Here is a 23,141-nt window from a genome sequence, read left to right as displayed (position 1 = left end):
GGGGAAACAACCGAAACTTTCCACAAATTTCCAAAGACTCAACATCTTCTTTGTATTTCTTTATATTATGGTTTGCGAACTCAACAATTCCTTTGTATCCCTTAATATTATGGTTTGCAAAGGAGAAGACAATTTTCTGCTGAATGATCACCTTTTATACCATAGAGCCAATATGGCGGCTGCAGTATTGATGCACTAACTATATGCTGTAAAATTAAATGTCATCCTTTCAAATGGCTGATATTCAATATCATCAATTTGTGGTGCATGTATGACACAGGATTGATCCACTTGCTCTGTCACAATATGCAATGTCATATTATATGGTTTGGCCGGAAATGAAATAAAAAATGAATGAATGAATCAATCAATCAACTGGTCATCTAATATCATGATAGAAATAGAACAAAAGTGATTTCTTTTCCACAATGAAAATGATACAGTCTCATAAACATTGAGTAGAAATCTCCATTTTTATTACACAGAATATAATCATCTACGTAATTGGATTTTAGAATTGCATACGTTTAACAAAACAATGTGGAGGCCAAGAGAGTAGCTACGGAGGGGTTAATATTATGAATTAAGTGGTCCAAACACTGGTACCTTCGGAGCGGAAAAAAAAGGTAACTTTCTATGCAATGGAAAGTTACCGCTGATTTCTGACTAATACCGCTGAAATTTTAGACTTACCGCAGCGGTAAGTGTCACGGAACATGATAACCAAGGGAAATGGATCGATACGCAAATGAGTGAAATTAATATGATGTCATCGCCTAACAATTTTCTATTGATCTTTAGCATTTTTTCACCATAAAAGTGTAAAATGTTATGTTATTCCCGCACTGTAAAACATCGGTGTTAGATTTAACACCATGGGTGTTAAATCTAACACCGATCAAACTTCAATAGAGGACCACACCCACAGGTGTAGAAAAAAGCATTGTGATGGTGTTGAAAAGTGTTCACCTGACACTTCATGGTGTTAATTTGACACTGTACCTGGTGTTATTTTGACACTGTACTGGTGTTAATTCAAAAATGACACCACATGGTGTTGATTTGATATTTGTTGGTGTTAATATCAATGGTTTAACACCCGTCCAGCTTCAATAAGAGACCACACCAGCTGGTGTTACTGTGGTGTAAATTTATTTTCACATTTTTTCAAAAATCTAGTATTTTAATGTAAAATTCTTGATCGTCTTGTTTAGATTAAAAATCAACAAGAAGTGCAGTTACTAAGAAACTCTTCAAAAAACAGTTTTATATTTGGAAATGACACCGGAGGTGTTAATTTAACACCATAAATGAGCACCGAAAATTTAACACCAGCTCGGTGTTCACTATTTAACACCGGACTTTTTGCAGTGCGGCTGAATAACTTCAAAATAATGATCTATGATTTTAGACTGTGGCCTGATCGCGTTCGAAAAAAAAAACCGAAAATTTGAAGGACTTAGGTACAAACTGTATAGCGAATTTTGATGCGACAACATCATTAACTTAGTGGTTCTAGGAACAGTACCCCCTGGAAAACCACCCTCCGGATAACTACCACCCGGATAATTACCCCCCAGGACAATTTCCCCCTAGGGCAACTACCCCCCGGACAACTACCCTCCAAGGGCAATTACCCTCCAGGGTAATTACCCCCTAGGACAACTACCCCCCGGACAACTACCCTCCTAGGGCAATCACCCCCCAGGGCAATTCCCCCTTAGGAAAACTACCCCCTGGATAACTACCCCTCGGATAACTACCCCCTCGGATAACTACCCCCTGGATAACTACCCCCCGGAAAACTACCCCCTGGGTAACTACCCCCCGGAGAACTACCCCCTGGATAACTACCCCCCGGAGAACTACCCCCTGGGTAACTACCCCCCGGAGAACTACCCCCTGGGTAACTACCCCCAGGATAACTACCCCCCGGATAACTACCCCCCGGATAATTACCCCTCGGATAATTACCCCCCGGATAATTACCCCCCGGATAATCACCCCCCCCCCGGATAATTACCCTCCGGATAACTACCCCCCCCCCCGATAATTACCACTAGGATAATTATCCCCAGGTTAATTACCCCCTCCTCCGATAACTAGACCCCAGATAACTTCCACCCGATAACTACACCCTCCGATAACTTCCCATGGATGATTACCCCGGATAAGCAAGCCTACAACTCCCCCTCCCCTATAACTATCAAGACGAAAATTACCCCCAGGACATCATTTTATGAAAACAACATCTTAAAGATTTACGATTTGTATCGTTTGCACTTAGGACAATTTATGTAAAAGCTTAATTTCTCCCTCTGTATTTTGACTCTATGTTCATAAAAAAACGAAGCTGTCCCTTCATATCCTACCCGGTAATCCAGTAAATGTCAATGCCTTTAACCAAACTATTTTCGCTAAATCTGTATTTTCTTTTACTGTTCCGAAATTTCGGATTTCTCTTGATAGTATAGTATAAAAGAAGTTTTAAGTTTGAATGCCTTTACCATTGAACTAAAGACATTTTGAAGAAATGTTACTCTTCAGAATGAGTTAAACTTTTTGCAATATTTTTTTAACCACAATTGTCTATCGTTTACCACAACTCCATGTAACACTTCTTTATTTTGAGGAGCTTATATCTCATGCTTCACGTGCCCTGGTTTTGACCCATCATCTTCCTCTTCCCTCTCGCTTTTCTCTGTCCACCGTGAAGGTAGTCTATTCCTGTCACATAACTCACCTTTCCTCTTTCTCTCATTACAAGGGATTTATCTCGTGTGTGTTCATGTGCAGTGCACTCCCGTTAAAACGAAATGCTCAGGACCGGCAGTTTTTTTTTTTTTTTTCGTTTTAACGAAATTTCGTTGTAACCGAACAAATATAATATGCAATGTATAACGAAAAGAAGGAAACCACGCATAAAAAAATTCTGTTTGTTGAATCCTCATCATACGCTGGAAAGCTATGTGAAATGGGAGAATACCTTTTTAATTTCGTTTAAATATTACATTTTAAAAAGAGCATAAACTTGTTTGTGTTGTCACACATGTGTAGAAAATGACGGTGTAGGATTTGGTTACAGTTCGCTATTCCAAAGGTTATTTTCTTACTAAAGTACGTTACTCCGAAGACTCCTTATTCCGAAGTTTCGCCATTCCCGGGATTCCGATGGTTTGTTTATGTGAAGGTTCGCATTTCCGCAGAATCATTATTCCGAAAGTTCATAATTTAGATCAAAATAATATATTGTTCATTTTCCGAAGGTTCGTTGATCTGAAAATGAAATGAGGTTCGTCATTCTGAATGTTTATAAATCAAAAAAAGAAAAAGGTTCACTATAGTCAGAAAGTCCGTTGTTCCGAAGGCTTTTTCATCCGAAAATGAAATAAGGTTCGTTATTCCGAAGAAATTTTGTTGATGAAAAAAAAAATGAGAAAGGTTAGTTATTTCGAAGATTTATTTATCTTAAGACGATTATAAAGATTGCAATTCTTAAGTTTTGTTAGTGTACTCTCCTTTTTCTACCATGGATTAACGATACTTTTTGTAATGTTCCGATTAACGAACGTTTTGAATTCCTATCATTTTCGGACTAACGAACCGTATAACAATAAGAATAAGGACCATATTTTATTATCGAATTAACGAACCTTTGGAATAACGCCAAAATGTGCTTAATAACAAACCCTCTTTCATTTCCGAACTAACGGACATTTAGTTGTATCAGAATCTGTGTGTTTTGTATTGAAGGACTTCGGAGCAATGAAACAAACCTTATCTGAATTCAAATTATTTTATTACAACAACGCAAGTTCCCCTCGGAAACTTTGCGTGATACACGGAGTGAACATTCAATGATGCGTTCGCTCATGCAGAGACGCTTTAATAATGCTTGTTCCGCTACGCATTTTCGAATGCGATCCGCATTTCGTTATAACGGAGCGCATTTCTTTTGTTTTTCTTTGTCAGTGGCGCTCAGAAAAGACTTCGTGATAACGAAAATTTGTTATAACCGTCTTCGTTATAAGCGAATTTTGTACCATAGACTTTAATGGCGATAATTTTGGGACCAGAAGTTTTGCTTCGTTATAACGAAATTTCGTTATAACCGTGTTCGTTGTAACGGGAGTGCACTGTATCTTTATTTGTGTACTTCGTCTCTGTCTTAATTTGCTTTCTTTGCATTGTTTCATCAATTTTGTAACTATTTTACTGTTATACCGTTAACGCTCATTTCAGAATTGCCCTACTGCATTATTGGGCATATTAACAACTAGTATATCAAGGATGTGGGAAGAGATTGTCACCTCCTTGGTATGATCACTGCAGAGCATTACCTCCCTTGACAATTACTCCTTATTAAAATTAGGCTCCAAACAATCACCCCTCTTACAATAACTCTCACCCAGAAAATTACGTCTCTCATTGTTATTTTCGAACACGTTTGCTATTTGAATTGGAAAAAAACAACAACATTTTTTCATATCGTCTGGTTTTGGTCGAGACCTAACTTCAGGTTTTAAACATCTTTTGGGTGAGATAATTAGAAACCCCTTACGAAATATTAAAGAGCATGTTATTCCAAGAAGGATTCAATTTTTTGAAAAAAAAATACTCTTGAAATGGCCGGGATAAAACAGAGCAGCCCTATAATGTAAAAAGGATTCTGTCAACTACAACTCTCCCTAGATCTATTCAAAAAGAGGGTGCAGGACAAAAGACTTCGTTAACAACTAGGGGTGTTTTGTAAAAAAAAAAAAAAAAAGAAATACCGTTAAACTCGTAATATTTTACTCTTTCTAATGAGACTAACTTATATTTAAACTGGATTTCCTCTTAAAGTGTCGAGAACATTTAATTTGAAAACTAGCACAATTCTACTTGTATGTAAAACAAGCTGTAATCTTACTCTCAGGACAGATTAGGGCACCTTTTGATAAAAGTTGCCAGTTATGATATCTTGTTAGTCTCTAATAATTTCAATAAAACCATGGGTTCTGCTTGATTGATAAGCTCGAGTCACTGACTTGTTACCATGGACCTGCTTTGATCGACCTACAACGATTGGTAATTGTGTGGAACTGACAGCTTGTCAGGACTGATAACTTTCATAAAACCGTGCCCGGATCCTATCAAAAATTATGGCTTTATATCGAAGAGTCCCTCGCTAATGTTAAGGGAATATGAATTGCAGTGAAATCAACTCTCCTTTTCTTATGTTTATCGTCTATCATGTGTTATAACGGTAGAAAATAAATGACAAGCCAAAAGAGTGATGACAGTGTAAGAGAAAGGTGCATCTTCTGATATGGTGTTATGAACTTATGGAAAATATACGACGGGTGGTAACTTTCGGGGGGCGGGGAGGGAGGGTTGTCCAGTAGGTAAGTATCAGGAGGGGGCGGCTCGGGGTATGGTTATGGGGGGGGGGGGTAGTAATCCGGGTGGTAGTTATCCTGGGGGTAGTTATCCGGGGAGTAATTATCCGGGTGGTAGTTATCCTGGGGGTAGTTATCCGGGGGGTAGTTATCCGGGGGGTAGTTATCGGGGGGTAGTTATCCGGGGGGTAGATCTCCGGGGGTAGTTACCCAGGGGGTAGTTCTCCGGGGGGTAGTTACCCAGGGGGTAGTTCTCCGGGGGGTAGTTATCCAGGGGGTAGTTATCCGGGGGGGTAGTTATCCAGGGGGTAGTTATCCGGGTGGTAGTTATCTGGGGGGTAGTTATCCGGGGGGTAGTCATCCAGGGGGTAGTTACCCAGGGGGTAGTTATCCGGGGGGTAGATGTCCTAGGGGTAATTGCCCTTGGGGGTAGTTGCCCTAGGAGGGTAGATGACCGGGTGGTAGTTGTCCTAGGGGGTAATGGCCCTGGAGGGTGATTGCCCTAGGAGGGTAGTTGTCCGGGGGGTAGTTGCCCTAAGGGGGAATAGACCTGGGGGGTAATTATCCGGGTGGTAGTTATCCGGAGGGTAGTTGCCCAGGGGGTTAGTGCCCGGATACGTAACTTAGTATTTGCCTATTCATATTGACTGTTCAAGAACTATGAAAAAGTGAAGGTGTACAATTTCATGTTTACGTAATCTTCATCTGATTTTGATTAAATTCTCACTGTTGAACTCATAAAATTTCACCGTGTTGTTTTTCACACTGACTTTTGACTGGTCTGGAGCTCCCATTTATTTAGAACCTTGTAGTTAGTCAGGCTGATGCCAACGAATGCTTTCACCTTGATCGACCAAGACACAAGATATCAAAAACTTTTCATTACATGAATGTAATATGTGACGAGAAAACAAAATAAGATTGCGTCTTGTGATTAATGGTTTTAGTACAGTCTGCTATGTCGAAATATTGGGTCCCGTGAGATTTTCGTGCCAAAATTGATTTTTTTTGGCTGACTTGGTCAATTTGGGGGTGCTGAATCCAAAAAACTTTGGTTCCATTTTTTCCGACAACGTCTTCAGCCGCCATTTTGAATTTCAAAATGGCCGCCATGGCAAACTGTATTTTGACCCAATTCTCATAATGTGAGCATCATAGAAGGCTCAAATTTGATGAAAAAAGCATGTTAATGATGTCAGACATTCTGGTACACCATTTTCTGATACTGTAGATAGTATTAATACAATTTTTAGGCAGCCATCTTGAAATTCAAAATGGCCGCCATAGCTAAATATATTTTACCCATATCTAAGGTTGTAAGCATTATGGAAAGTATACATTCGGGGTAAAAAGCATGCTTGTGATGTCAGGCATACTAACATATACATTTTTTTTTTTAATGATGGATCATTTCATTGGCCGCCATCTTGAAATTCAAAATGGCCACCATAATTGGGCCTGTATCTCATATCGTATACATTGAGTAAGGTTGTAATTCGGGGCAAAGGGCATGCGTATGCTATCAGACATCCTGAAACATCTTTTTCTGAAACGATGGTTCATTTTGATATTGAAGGTGGCCATCTTGAAATTCAAAATGGCCGCCACACCAAAACGTATATTTTGACCAATATCTCATGTTGCTAGGGGCTGTTGTAAGCAATAAAGAAAATTCACATTTCGGTCATAAACCAGGCTTGTAATGTTGAACATTCAGATGCAATTTTCCCCTCCCTGAAATTGCAGATCACTTTCGAGGCGACCATCTTAACATTCAAAATGGCTGCTTTTCAGATAATATCTCTGGTTACAAGCAATGAATGTCTATGGTGGCGTACAGTGTACATTCTTTTAAAAACACACACATAGAGCCTATACATTCTATAATAATGGATTATTCGCATTGGCCGCCACTCTTGAAATTCAAAATGGATTTCGACCATATTTGGTGCTGTAAGATCATTAAACTGCAAACCCAAGCATGCTGGAACACTCATGTGTAAGTCGATCACTTCAGTGAATTGCGTAGGCGGGACTGCTTCCTGTCCCGTAGGTACACTGCCATATTGAAATGCAAAATGGCTGCCATGGGATACATTCCTTTAAAAGCGTAGCGTTTAGGTAAAAATTGTGAATGGGAAATCATGTGATTCTGACGTCAAAACAAATGACTTTCAAAAGAACCTCTTAATAACTGTGTCTGAGTGACTAAATGCCCCATTTAGACGATTTGGTTGCAGAGTTTACAATATCAGCCCTATATTCCAAAAATTTGTGGGATAGTCACTTTAATAGATATAATGTCTTCTAGGCTCATTCCCTGCATGAGTTTTTGAAGTCACAGCACTTTAAGGCTGTACACGGGGAGGATTGGTTTGTATAAAATTCTTCCAGAAACAATGACTTTTGCATTTCTTGCTATAAGCATGATAATGAATTCTGTGGCCAGCGTTGGTGTAGGAAGCTCCAAGTATTTCATTTATACGCTCTGGAAATAGCTACAATGTAATATATCATATTTCCCTGGTAGAGGCACAAATTAGGTTGTGAGAGTTGACGAGGTTTGCTCTATCGATGTGTTGTATAAAGACTCTACTAGGGTAAAGCGGGAGATTGTCTTGGTTGAAGTCATCCATGCCAAACTTCTGGAAGGCATGGACTGTGTCATTTCACATTCTGCATGATTCCAGGTTCAGATACTTCTTGGTCCATCTGCTCTTTGAGACATCCTAAAATTTTCAACTTCAGCCAGCACCATAAAAGGCATGAAAAAGCAGACCTTTATAGTTGTTTGTTTGTTTTTTCACAACGAACTGCAGAACATGATCTCTCAATAATGTCAGTTGTACTTTTATCATTTTAACAATTTTCCAGTGATGGAGCAGCCATCATGCAATGCAGTTATAAGTAAAGCAAACTTACAAGATCCATCAGGAGAATTGAAATGTCAGTGTATACGTAGTAATCATCAATATCTCTGATTTTCCCGTTGCTCTTGAAGTAGCATCTAATACATACAATGGAATGAGGATATCTGTTTCCTCGTTGTGAGTGACGGGTGACAGCTCCCATGGCATTGATGAACCCTTTGTTTCTTTTCTTTCCGTGATGTGGTCTCTGTGTCAAATAGAAATGACTGCTCAAAATTCCAACTTTCAGGCTGATTATTTGGCTCAGTTTTGTGGATTTCTAAGGCATGGGTATGAAAAATGAACCTTTGTTAGTGAGAATGAGGAGAAGGCCACGAAATTATGAGATGAAGAGTGATTGTGAAATTGCTTAGAACTTATACCTTCCGATAATTGTATCGTCCAACAATGACTGGATAATGACAGGTCTATTAGACTGTAGAACCAGTAGAAATGTTTTGAGAAGTTGGTGATCCTCTTATGCTTAATGACTTTGGATCCAATCTTACATGGTGTATTTTGATTGCACGAGCTGAATGTCTGGCCTTTTCATACTATCCGAGAAATGAATATATTTTCATTCTCTTAGATACAAATTCTTAGTACAGAAGATGAAAACTGCCCTTTTCATCTCTTTCTAGAATATTCCCCTTGCACGTTTCCGATAGCTCAATGCCAAACACCACATTCATCAGCTTCAAGGCAGTGACAATTTTTGAGATTACCCTCATGTGATGGTGATGGTCTTCTAAATTGCGGAGGAATTCTGATGCATGCAAAGTGCCACAGAACTGAGCTATTATTGCTCCTTTGTTGTTTTAGAATCATAGGCTGTACAGCAGTAAGCATCTTGGAAGTCTTAATAATTGAAGATGACCCACTCAAGGGCAATCAGGAAAGCGGCTACTCATTCCTTATTCATTCTGCATTATTCCAGAAATATATCTAGTGTCTAGCAAATCTTGTTTCAGTTTGTGGCCAACAAACAAGCTTGTGAATGGGATGCCTGGTAGGGTGACCGTGGCATTTCTTGCCATTGCAAGACTTTTCCTTGTTTGTCTTCAATCTCTCGAGGCAGCATCAAGTTTTTGAAGATCGCCTTCAATTGTATCAATGGTCGCTTTTGTACAAATATTTTACTGACTGGGAATAAATGTAATCATTAACGAGGTTCCACGATGCCAAGTGATGTGTTCCCTGAGAGGCAAAAACAAACCGCTTTAGCGCGCAATTCGGGAACAGCATATACCCGCCTGACTATATGGGATGTAACGCTTACATGCTTGCTTGCCCACATGTATGGGACAGGGTATGCCCCCCCCCCCCCCCATGCTCAGTTTTTGCCCCTCAGCATGGCTTGATGACGTCATTGGAACCTCGTCCTTACATTTTGAATTTATGACGACCATTTTGAGAGATGGCTGTCATTTTGAATTGAGAGATGGCTGTCATTCTGCTTGACCTGGAAATGAATTCGGTCCAACTAGAACTATTTTGGTATATTCATCTAAGGCGCTTACAACAGTATTATATGTTTTCTATATAGCAGCCATCTTGAATTTCAACATGTTTACCTGTCTAATGATCCACAACTAGGAAACAGCTGTACTGGAACGTTGGACACCACAAGCATGCGCATTCTTGAAAATTTGATGCTTCTACAATAATTGCAACCTAAGATATGGGTAAAAACGCTACGGCGGCCATTTTGAAATTCAAGATGGCAGCCTACAAACTGTAAAAAACAATCCACAATATTAGCAAAAGATATATCAGAGTGTCTGACATCAGAACGAGGCATTTTGAACCAAATTTGAAGCTTCTACAATGCTCACTCTGTGAGATATGGGTCAAATTACAGTTTCCCATGGCGGCCATTTTGAAATTCAAGATGGCAGCCTACAAATTGTATTAAAACAATCCACAATATCAGAAAAAGATATATCAGAGTGTCTGACATCACACTCATGCATTTTGCACCAAATTTGAAGCTTCAACAATGCTCACTTTATGAAATATGGGTCAACATACAGTTTGCTATGGCGGCCATTTTGAAATTCAAAATGGCGGCTGAAGACGTGATTGGAAAAAATGGAACCAAAGTTTTTTGAATTCAGCACCCCCAAATTGACAAAGTTAGCCCAAAAAATCAATTTTGGCACAAAAATCTCACGGGATTACATAGTAGCCTCTACTATTTACAGAGAGAGACAAACTGGACGAACGTTTTAGAAAAAAAAATCATGACCTCAAGAAAGAGAAAAAGAGAACTACTAGCTGGAAAAAAGAAGAAGGATTTGATGGAGGAAAGGGGAATGAAAAATACAAAGGCATGTTATGAAAAAGGGAAATGAATAATACACAGCGCGATGACATTTTGAAGAAATGTTTTGAATGCAAGGAAATGTGAGTCGTCAGAAGTTGCTTTCTGCTTAAAATGCTATTCTCAGCATCGTACAATAAACGGGCTACACAGAACGTATATCGTAGACATTTTCTCTCGAGAATTTATTCCGCAACAAAATTGCACTTTCGACATAATTGACAAGAGACAAAAATTGATGTAGGGCCTAAACCCTTCAATTGTAAAAAAAAAAAAAAAAAATAGGAAATATAGAATAAACAATCTGGAAATGTTACATTACATTCCTAAAATACATAAACAGACTTAAGCCAGCACTCTTCAGTGACATATCAAAATATGAATTCTGATACTAACAATAAGATGAAGGATATTTTCATGCAATATTTCAATATTTTGGTCCTTTATAATATATTAAGTAAAATTTCCTGAGTTTCTGGGTTTTTTTATCTTCATTGAAACGTAGGAAATGTCTTAAGTGTAATTTGCGATCTTACATTTCAGTTTCCAAATACTTAGGCTCATTGAAATGGTTTTGCTTCAACTATCTGAAAATACTTATAAACGACGCATCTCACGTATACCGTATTCGTGTAGAAACTACAAAACATATTCAACATCTTATACATGTATTTCATATTTATCAGGTTAGACATAGAGGCCATTATACACGGTGATGGACGGATTTAAGTTTGTGACAATCTTAAATGTGAGACAATTCATCGCTATTTGTTTGTTTAAATTCAGGAAACGGGTCACGCACACGGAAGATTGTATTACAGGACGGATATAACGTTCACATTCTCTGGACTATGCTGATCCAGGCTACAGTAGATTGAATTCGTGCTGTCACTTTGGGAGCATTATTATCATTGAAGAACGAAAGTGATCCTTACTATATACGAATATCCTGGATAGACACGACGACAGCAAACGCTCAAACAGGGCTAAACTTGACAGTACAATTCGCAGACAAATAGGTACACACATAAAAATAGGAAGTTCATCCTTCGTCAAATGCATACAAACATCTAAACAAAGACACGCACACACACATTTGATCACGGTTTTATGCACCTTGCTGAAACCCATCAATAATTCATACACATGGTCTTGTTTCTGTTAGGATCTTGTTGTTAACAGACAGAACACTATCATAGCGCAAAAGGTATTTTCTTTTACTTACTTGATACGTGACAAAGCTAAAGCAATCAAACAAGAATTAAAAAAAAACCCTGATATTAAACACTACTAACTTCTTCCTACGTAATGCAGTAGCCATCACACACCCCTCCCCCCCCCAAAAAAAAAACAACAAAAACAAAAACAAAAACAAAAACAAAAACAAACAAACACAATTAAACCACAGCCAAAGGTCGTCTGCAGAGGTGACTTGGCGCCACTCGATAGAGCTGCCAAAAGAGGACTTATAATTTTACCAGTCTCAGTGGTCATTGCTTGCCGTGTGATCCATTGCAAATACCCCCTCCCCATGATGAAATAAAGGATTACGTCATGAATGACACCCAAAAGTCTAATGTATTCTTTGTTTCAATCCAGTCCCAAGATGTGCATGGGAAGTTGTTTGATTGTTTGTTTGTTCGTTGCTCAAAATCCGACTAGAGGTATTTACAGGAATACTACGGTGTCACCGTTGCAAGTACACTGGTGCTTTCTGAGTGGAGACCAATCAAGAGTAAATTCTGGCCTTCCTACAGGAGCGCCCGAAACGTGATATCAAAAGCCATTCACTCTTCAATCAGGCGACTTTTTTTTGCATAGGCCCTAGATGACACATAGCATGCAGTATCACCAGCCTATGAACACCGACTGTTGTTGTCATGACTACCGTTGTCTTCTTGAATGTCGCCACCGGAATCGTCATCGCTCTCGTCTCGGAAAACTTGCACGAATTTGATCTTGGGGCGATTCTCTCCACTCCACTTTTGATCCGTTTTGACAACAGCCCCCTCCTCGGTGGGATCGTATTTGAGAAGGATTCCAAGTGAGCCTATCCCAAAGCTGAGCGTGGAGATGAACCATTTGATGCGTGCACAGCCGGTGATGCCTTTCTTCCTATATGCAATATTTAAAGTGACAGTGATCCAAAAGAGCTTATAATGAGTAGGTGAGGAGGAGGAGAAAAATCTCTTTGCAATGATCCTATTATGCAAGAGTCAGCGTAATGTGATGATTTCAATGAAAACGGACATCAATGGAAAGCAAAGAAAGCACTATTGGAATTCTGAGGCATTAGGTACCAATTGTTTAAAAAAGGCAAACAAATACAGAGAAACCTTTAACATGGAACCTGGGACATGATTCGACTTTATGGGGTAAACTGGTGACATTTTATTCCATTAGTACGTACCCCCTTAAGTTTCTTTCAAAGAGATTTTGTTTCTCCTCCGTAAAAAAAAAAAAAATTAATAATCGCCGCGCATCAGTTTCTGCGAATGTATTTCTCTGTGTGTGTGTGTGTGTGTGTGTGCGTGCGTGTGTGTGTGTGTATACCCGAAATATCTGACTTAGTCATAGGTCAGTAAACCGAGATATCTGACTACCTTGCTGTTACTTCTGCGTTGTTTTTTCAACAGAGATGCAAAGATGCAATAAGGCATATACATGTATAGTGGTCATGGAGAAAATGCATACAACTAAGTTCATTTAAAGGACAAGTTCACCTTCATAAGCATAAGGATTGAGAAAATGCAGCAATATTAGTAGAACACATCAGTGAAAGTTTGAGGAAAATTGGACAATCGATGCAAAAGTTATGAATTTTTAAAATTTTTGTGTTGGAACTGCTGGACGAGGAGACTACTACAGCTTGTGATGTCATATGAATACAACAGTATAAAGAAAATGTAAAGAAAATTCAACATATTTTCATTTTTTTCGCATAATAAAAGAGCATTTGACTTGCCTCTTTCTAAAGGTAGGGGGAATAATATTACCCATGACATATGTCGGTAACGAGTCAAGGGAATGTGTACTTTTTTCAAAAGATGAAATTTTGGGAAATTCTCTTTATATTTTCCTTATATTGTTGTACGCATGTGACATCGTACACTGCAGTAGTCTTCTCATCCAGCGGTTACTGCACAAAAACTTCAAAAATTCATAACTTTAGAACGGGTTGTCCGATTTTCCTCAAACTTTCAATGATGTGTTCTGCTAATATTGCTACATTTTCTCAATCCTTATGTTTATGAAGGTGAACTTGTCCTTTAATGTACTACAATGCTCGCCTTTGTACATTTTATTTTAAGATATTCCAAAGAAAAATTGTTCAAATTTCACATTTTCACATTCAAAATTTATTCTCTTTCTTTAACAAAATATACAAATAAATGTGTGAAATTGTGCATTTTTTAACATATTACTTTTAATGACTTCTTGATCAAAATCAAAAGATCAGATTTCTCTCTTATACATTTTGTGGCAAAGATCATGATACACTTATTTATATTCATGCAAATGTTTCAATGTAAAGTCAATTTTGACTGCTATTATAATGTAATAGGATTATCAATGAGAAGGGAATCAAAACGTTACACCTTCCATCTCTCTCGACAAAAAATAATGCTTGATTGCTTTGACAAGTTTCTAACGTTTTAAGTTTACTGTTTAAATATTGCATTTATATCGGATTTGCAATTCCAAGTCAAAGCTCTTGCTTTTGTTGGCCTCACAACTCAGTTAAAACGCAATAAAGATCTAAAGTATTATTTATCTGCTAAAGAAGACAGAAAACTGGTTCTTCAATTTCAAATTCGATTTTGATACTTTGAAAAGTTATGTTTTTTATATAAAATACAGACGACTTTTTAATGACATATTTTGGATTTGTGTAATCATGAAAAGACAGTGTAATTCCTGTAATACATTGTTTGGTTTGATTTTGTTCAATAAACAATGAAAGAAAATAAAAGTATTGGTCATGAAAAAAAAAAAGTTTCCTTCTTGTGGTTTACTCACCCAGCCAGATAGAAAGCGTATATTGCCTCAGATATGTGAATTGCGACTGCTCCGTACCAACTGCAGAGAGAATGAAAGAAAATAATCCCAAATAAGGATCCAATCTTTACACGTACACGAATACAGTCACATAAAGTTTTGACAAGGAGGCCATTATAATATACAATGATATGCATCGACCAGAAAACGTGAACTAATGTAACCCAAGCACCTCCTTACAGAGTTGATGGCTATATTGCAATTTATTATCGTGTAGTAATTCATGCTTTTCTGGATTCTAATAATGACAATGAAAATGATATTGGTCATATTTCACAGGGTATACCCTCGTCAGTATTGCCGCACCATAGGGGCCTGACATTTTGCTGGACAATACTAAGGGGAGTATAATTCCATAATTGCCAGGTGATCATTTTTACACACTTCGGTGGACTGGGATTTGGTGGGTAGGTAAGAACCTCACCCCTTGTCCAGAGATGTAAAACTCAGCGGGATTCGAACCCTAGACCTTACGGGACGACCAAAAGTCGCATTTCAATTGTTTTTAACTCTGTTATTATTGAATCATATATATATTTAGCATTATCTTTCCGTAACGAATGAAATTCTATGCCAATCCATCAGCACTTCTTAAAGCTTCGTGGAAATTATTGTTTTTTACGTCCAGTCCCATTAGATTTTATTTTCAATCTGTTTTTCTTTCCTTGTCTTTGTTCTTATGAGAAGAACATCGATATTTTAGTACAAATTCAGCAATATCAAGACTATAATGCCACGTACATCCCTGCGATGAGTTTCGGTCTTTCGTAGGCCAGGTATCGAGCCAGATCCCCGATGAATCCCAGGTAGTTGAAAGGTATCAAGTTCGGTGCGTAAACGCACATCTGTTTGCGAAAATGTGGGAAAAAATAGAATGAAATAAAATAGAATCTGAATTTAGCATGACGAAAAGTTCACATTTATATATACTTGTATGTTACATGGTGGATCAATGTAGATTGTGTACTCTCCATCTAAAATAACTGGTCTTTAGATATCATATGATTGTTACTGCAAGTATTTATGCTAAATAACTCAATAAATATACTTACTCTTCATTAGCACATGTTTATGTAGCACAGGTTTATACGTCTATACATGTCAATCGTTGTGTCGACCCTATAAGTATATAACGCGACTCGTAGTTCGAGAAGAACTTGAAGAATGTACGCTGTTATAAACTTCTTAAAGGGATGGTACAGTTTCCGTTGAGATGGGTTTTAAGGTTTCCAACGATTTTTGATGATTTTATCTTAGATAACGAGAAACCTCTTAAGAAATATGAAAAGGATAAAACTCCAAGAGGAATTCAAAGTTTATTTGATGAAAATTGGTTTTGAAATGGTTGAGATATCCAAAACAAAGCGACCCTAATGAAAGGTGGGACCCACCTTTTATTAAGATCTCTTTCTTTTACTTAGATTTTATATATCTCAGCCATCTTAAAACCGATTTTCATCGAATAAACTTTGAATTCCTCTTAGAACAGTATTCTTTTTTAACATCAAATAAAATGATTTCTAAGTCTGTTACAAAAGTTAAAAGCTGAATTCTCACCTCAGCCAATACTAAAGCATCCCTTTAAAGATAAAAGTTCTTTCAAATCATTCTTACACTGACACCATTAAAACCCTTTAGCGTGAACCTTTCTGATGGAGAAATTTTAATATGAATCTCTAGCCAGTGTTTGCCATATTCCACGTGAGTATGCCCTATACACATATCTTGTAAATTGGTAAAAAGGTCCATTAGTCATAAAGCCCATGAGTTCGACATTAAAGGAAACAAGGCCCACCAGACCAACACATAGGCCTCGTGTTGTAAATGTCGAACTCGTAGGATATTTTTTATAATCATAGTGTGGAACTCATAGATGGCTTTATTGGCCTCGTGTCGAACTCACGGGCTGTGTAACTCGTGGGCTGTATGACTCATGGACCTTTTTTCAATGTCGAACCCGTGAGTTGTATGACTCGTGGCTGTCGCTCTAGTAGGATGACCCCTTGTTTGGACATACTGAAGCCCCCAGTTACGGCTGAAATATACATTGACACACACACACACACACTCACACACACACACACACACACACACACACACACACACACACGCACGCACACACACACACACACACACAAACAGCGCCTAAACAGAACAGATTCATAGACCACTAGTCTAAATCTTATAACAGTTACTTACCGCAGTCAAAGTCATGCCGAATGCAATCAGGAACATGATGAACACGCTTGGGAGCTGGAAATAGTTTGGATCTCCCTTAGGCGCCATTTTGGACTTCTGCATCATGGCCGTTGAGTGTGGAGATCAAACCATACACGTTGTCAGCCAGTCAACGTGATTGCTGAATACGATGCTCACACTACGAGAACCCGTGTCTTTCTACTGCCCAGAAATACGCTCCTTACTTACATTTGTTTCCTTTCGGGCGTCCAATATTCTAGGCAGTATGCGCAATAAAAACAACATAAAAGTAACAAAAAATGGAAAATGAACTTGATCTTAACCACGTGCTTATTTGTTTGATCATCTCCAGTTGCAGTAGGGTAAAGTCCATGCAAAGTCCAAAGTCTGAACTTGTCCGGGGCTTGCGAAATTTCTGTGCCTCACGAATAATGATACATGAAATGTAGTGAGTGTATCGACTGGAGTTCAGACCAGAAGGGCCTACTGTAAAACGACACAACTGTACGTCAATAGAATAATACAGTAATCTCTGGCCACATTAACTCGTGAAAAATCTACAACGTGCTACCGTTGTTTGAACTAATACCTTTATAAAAAAAAAAAAAAGTAGGTGATGGACTACTAACTCTCCTGAAATTTCAGAGATATATTTTCATTCAAAAAAACTAAACCATATATAAATGAATAACATATATTTTCGCGTTATTAATCAAAGGCATTTCACATAGGCTCCCTATTTGTCAAATGAAAGCTAACAAATTTAACTAGCAGCAGTTAATGTCTATTTTGCCTGAAGGACTTAACTGCGCGCGTGTGAAAGAAACGTTATAGGTTGTTGATACAATTCCTATCTCCGTTAATACGGCTTAACTGCTATGTCTCTTTAGTTCGGGAATACATTGAGGTAGCATATACTGACTCTGTCCATAATTATACGCGTGTGTCTAAAGTAAAATCAAACTTGGGATAAAGGTCAGAGGAACATGATCACCGGCTATACGACATTTCAGGAGCGTTTATCCGACGAGAAAGCTGAGGAAAACTCTAATCAAACTTTGCATATTGATAAGCCCGATGTGTCATGGTAAAGACAAGTCACTCGTTTGATGCTCGCAGTTGACTTGAGGGTTAAGGTAAAGGTCGAAAATGAACAAACACCAGGGCCCTGTTTAACAGGTGAAAAAAGGAGACTTTCAGTCGTACAGTAGGGAGCTCCATCGAATAATAGGTGTTAGAACTATTATATATAGCTACATAGAATATCTCATATGGGTTACTGTTCTATGCAATGGTAAATGTTCCTTGCAACGGGGCCCATTAAGTGCACAGTGTTTGCCGTAAGATCGGAAACTATTTTGACAATCCTCAAAAACTCATGCAAGTAATCAAAGAATAGTGTCAAAGTATCTTCAATATTCCTTAATGAGTAATTGAAGGGTTATTTTACGAGATTCGGTCACACTCGGCATGGGTATCTGAAATACGACAGGGCAGTTCATGGCCAATGCGATAATTGAATTCTAAGATTACTATATCATTAGAATTTCTATAGATTTATCAGAGAAATCGCATCGCAACTTTGCTAAAAGACATAACAAAATAGAAAGTCTTTCTGATCTTTCTGTGCAAAATGCGTATATATAATATACTTCAAACTGTATGAATCATTATTCGGGTAGTTCCGTTAAAATATAAGCCCACTTCCTGTGATCATTTTGTTGCAGAAATCCTCGGGGGGGGGGGGTTCGTAAAGTATAAACAATTCTGAATTTTACTGCATTGGAGAAACATTAGACGGAATTGGTCACATTATAGTCATTAAAGCTGAACAAAATCAGAACAAAGAAATTACAAAAATTGGCAGTTGGAGACAGAAAAGCGAAACTTGAATCTTCCTAAATCTATTGCCAATTTAAGGTTCACTTATGCATTTAGCAATTTTGAAATAGAGGCTATTGATAATTCTGCAACCAACCAAATAAGACGATACTATGATAAGTATGTGGCTAAAATAAAGAAGTTTTTGTTCTACTTCACGAATCACTGGAATTATAGGATAAAAAAGTGTGAAAGATAACAGAGACAGAAAACTATATGACATGCCGTTTATAGGACTTTGTGGGATAACAGTGTCCTAAATGTGGTCAAATAAGTAAAAGAAGCACTAGGATGTCTCTAATGAAATCTCAATAGGTCTACTATCCCTTCCTCTGCTCTTTATGAAGAATGAGTGAGGCTGGATCTTTTACGTGCATGATTTGTGACTCTCTCACACACGGGACCTCCATTTTATTGTCCTGTACAATTGTATATCCCAGGGACAGAGTGTTATTATATGCCTCTTTAATACTTATAGGGGACGGTACGATTACGCACAACAATGCTCAGTTAGACTCGGGAATCGAACCATCTTGTTCTACTGCAACAGCCCTTTTACATATCGTGGAGCAGATTACAACAGCTTTAGAGAGAACAGAAATTCCTTTGGCCATTTCTGTTGACCTGTCTAAAGCATTCGATTCAATAGACCATGGTATTCTGCTACACAAATTAGAACACTAAGGCATTCGAGGTGTACTCCTTCGCTGGTTCGAGAGCTATCTCAGTGGTCGAAGTCAATATACTAGTTTGAAGGGCACCAACTCAGGCATTCTACCCATAACGTGTGGGATACCACAAGGGAGCATACCTACTAGTATTGGGACCACTTTTGCTTTTGGTATACGCGAATGACATCATCAATCTACCGAATCATCCAATCTACTTCGTTTTGTGCTGTATGCGGACGACGTAAAAATGTTGGCTTCTCATTCTGACAATTAAAACAATATTGAACAAAATGACGAATGATGAACTGCAAAAAGTTTGTGATTGGTTTAAAGCTAACATGAATGCAAGTAAAACAAAATCATCAGTCCTCCGGAACGAAGCTGTCACATGATGAGAGGGTATACGCAGATGGTAATGTTATTTCCAGAATTGATTCAATTAATTTTCTCGGGGTTATTATAGATGAGAGATTATCCTGGAAAAAGTCACATCAATCACATTCATAGCAAGATCAGTGAATCCATTGGGATGATTTATAAGCTTCGTGTGATATTACCAAGGAAAACCATATCAATGTTACACAACGCCCTTGTCTTGCCTTAGTTAGATGGTTTGGTCTGGAGCCACTAAGCGTGACTTAAATCGTCTTACTGTTCGTCAGAAAAAAAAAAGCTTTTCGATTGTGTACAAACTCTCATTATCTCGCTCACACTCCTCCTCTTTTCAAAGACGTAGGCTGTTTATCCCTTAAAGATAGGATCTTTTATAGAACGAGTATTTCTATGTTTAAATTGTACATTCGATATTGCCGTGTATTTTTTATGCCGATTATCTTAAAAGGATCGTATAGTTTTGGTTGAGACTTAACTTCAGGTTTTTATCATTTTTTGGTGAGATAGTGAGAATCCTCTTATGAAATATGAAAGAGCATGTAATTCCATGAGGATTTCAAAGTGTATTTGATGAAAATTGGTTTTGAAATGGCTGAGATATCCAAAACAGAGTGATCCTAATAAAGTGTGGGACCCACATTTTATTACGATCGTTTTGTTTTATGTATTTTGTTTTTGGATGTTTCAGCTATTCCAAACCCGATTTTCATCAAATAAACTTTGAATTCCTCTTAAAATGGTATGCTCTGTACTATTTCATAAGTGTTGAAACCTCTCTTTGAATCTTATGATTGATTATGTTTTATCAAGGTATTGGAGCGATATACATTCGTGACGTCCTGTTCTGTGTTGTATTTATGTATGTTTTGTCTTCATGTGTATTTTTTGGTCTTTCATTAAGTAACCAATTTCATAATGTAACATTTTTGTGTTTTGATACCAATCTGTTTTTAATGTACAGGTACTTCTGTATAGGGAATCACAATCTTCAAGCCACTGGCTTTTTCATGGCTTCCTCGACATTTGACTACTGTACAAAATATTGGCTGTATTGCTTTTATGAAATCAATAAATTGAATTGAACTGAATTGAAAAACCCGGGTTCTTTGGATCTGGAGGTAGATGCGCTATCTACCGACTGAGCCAAATCACCGCCCATCAATGATAAAATTGTAGTAAGAATTACAGTATATGTTAAGATCACTCATTTAGGATATGATAGAAATATATCATTGTTTCGTTGGGAGCGGATGATAGGACTTTTATAAAAGATTTCATTCGGGAGTTGTATATATATGTTGGTTTTTTTTTTTGCATATAATTTCACTCTCCTTAAAGTGGAATATGTTTACACATTCAAGGGAATTATGGTTTTATATGTCAACATGATCAAGTGAATTGAAAGTATTGTTTCGTTCGTATAGTTCAGGTGGTTTGACTTTTTTTTTCCTTGTCAATGTTAAAGAGAGAGATTATGGCAGTAAATACTGAAAAATGGCGTTGATTTTGTCTTTGAGCTGTCTTTGTATGTTTTATTTGGTATCCTGTTATGTATGATTTGAGAATGAAATCAATAGAGATCAAGGGAAAACAAAGTGTGTGTTTGTGAGTGTGTTTTGCTTTTATTTTGTTGTTTTTTTTTATTGGCAAGTTACTAGAAAAGCTAAGGTAGACTCGTGTTTTCTTTTCACAATCAGGTGTGTACAAAGACATCCAACTTGATTTACAGCCAGATGTATAATTTCCTCCCCCTCTCGTCCTCATCATTTGATATGACTTCTTATCCAATATTTCATGGGTATTCTGTTGCATATTTTTTTAATGTTAATGTTTGTTTCAACCTAATTGCAAATGATAATTCACTACATGTATGTAAATCATAATACTTGTGTAAGGATCATTTTCAATGAGCATATTTTTGCTTCTAATGATTCCGCCATTATCATACTTGGTAAAATGTTATTTTGATTTCTTTTTATGCAAACTTTGTAAACCCAATAATGATTTAAAGTGAAAATATATGATATGAAAATGTGAGATTTTGTTCTGTTATACAAGAAAATCAGTCACAATCTAGGAGACTACAACTGTAAAAGTACCAAGTAATGACAACTTTTTTCAAAACACGGCAGAAAAAATCAAACATATGTATGGATGATTCAAAAATCCAATATCTCAGCTCATAATATTGTGAAAACACTTTTTCTGTAAGTTTTCATTTCTAAAAGCTGATCATTTGAGTTAAGAGACACTACAGTTATATTTACTTGAAAACATTTCTACCACACCGCAACTCAACACAAAATGGTAGCCATTCTCTGTTTCATATTTTTGTTTTTTTATTGGACATAGGGCAGCCTTGTTTGGTATGTATACAAATTTTCTACACCCCACAATGTCAAACTGAAACCAAAATAAAAAAAAAAGAAAAGGAAAAAGGAAAAGAAAAACAGGAGAAAAAATTAACAGCTGAAAAATGCCAATGGTGACATCTTTCCTTTCAACATATCACTCTGGCACAAAAGCTCATAATAAATACCCTTCTCATAGTTTTCAATAAATACAAAATGCAATGATTTACAATCAGTGAAAAGAAGAGAATTTTTGGGGAAAAAATGATGAGCTAGGATTTCAACCATTGACACATGAAAATACCACTGAAAATCAATTACAAATAGAGGGGAAAAAAGAACCAGATAACTATGGTGGCATTCAATTTTCACAAAGGCGAGGAAAAAAAAATTCACCAAAAATGTACACATATAGGCAATGCTCTAACATATTCAAGTAGCTATGTTTAGGTTCACACATATCTCAAGAAAATAGCTTAATCACAGAATTACCAAACCATTGCATGTTTGCCCGAAACATGCATAAAATGTAATAAACAAACAGAAAATCATTCAACTCAAGTCAATTAACATCTCCTTCGGTTTATGGAATGACATTTACACACTTCAGAATTCAGGAAACAAATAGTATACGAGAGAGGAAGTGTTCAACTCAAAACGAGACTCTGTTAGAAACAGCTACACAATATACAAAGTTCTGTCAATGAAGCATTTCACAAAAATCTTCACAGAAATTAATGCGTCTCGGCCTAGATTTTTCTCTCTATCCTTGGCCAACGAAACTCAGATCGTTTCTGTCTCAACTCACAATCTGTGAATACTTCAGTGCAAATTGAGAGAGAAAAAAAAAGTCATCTCAGTTATAAAACAGGAATTTCTAACTTCCACTATGGCAAATGTACACACTACAGGTGTTAAATCTTTCCAAAAGCATGAAAGAAAAACAAAATCACACTTTGTACAGTATATTTACA

The 23,141-nt window shown here is 37.4% G+C and overlaps 1 protein-coding gene across 1 annotated transcript; it reads right to left on the bottom strand.

Annotated features, from left to right (window-relative positions):
• Nucleotides 1-12,469: 12,469 nt before the first annotated feature.
• LOC139734452 (transmembrane protein 254-like) lies at nucleotides 12,470-16,987 on the bottom strand. The gene is made up of 4 exons (XM_071645237.1): nucleotides 16,872-16,987; nucleotides 15,414-15,517; nucleotides 14,634-14,693; nucleotides 12,470-12,728 (listed from the first exon to the last, which is right to left on the bottom strand). Exons 1-4 carry the CDS (start codon nucleotides 16,974-16,976, stop codon nucleotides 12,470-12,472), a joined length of 528 nt encoding a protein of 175 aa, XP_071501338.1. The 5' UTR covers nucleotides 16,977-16,987.
• Nucleotides 16,988-23,141: the final 6,154 nt, after the last annotated feature.

Source organism: Diadema antillarum, unplaced genomic scaffold (genome assembly GCF_040938485.1).
Source record: "Diadema antillarum isolate AM-2024a unplaced genomic scaffold, OU_Dant_1.0 seq00000526_RagTag, whole genome shotgun sequence".
Classification (NCBI taxonomy): domain Eukaryota; kingdom Metazoa; phylum Echinodermata; class Echinoidea; order Diadematoida; family Diadematidae; genus Diadema; species Diadema antillarum.
The sequence above is the reverse complement of the archived record's forward strand: the minus strand, read 5'-3'. Positions and strand labels throughout refer to the sequence as shown.

Excerpts from the sequence above, each read along its gene's own strand:
- LOC139734452 (XM_071645237.1), bottom strand. The coding sequence starts at position 16,976 with ATGATGCAGAAGTCCAAAATGGCGCCTAAGGGAGATCCAAACTATTTC. Across the intron at positions 15,518-16,871 it reads TCGGCATGACTTTGACTGCG|ATGTGCGTTTACGCACCGAA; the intron begins GTAAGTAACTGT and ends TTTCGCAAACAG. Across the intron at positions 12,729-14,633 it reads TACGCTTTCTATCTGGCTGG|GAAGAAAGGCATCACCGGCT; the intron begins GTGAGTAAACCA and ends TATTGCATATAG.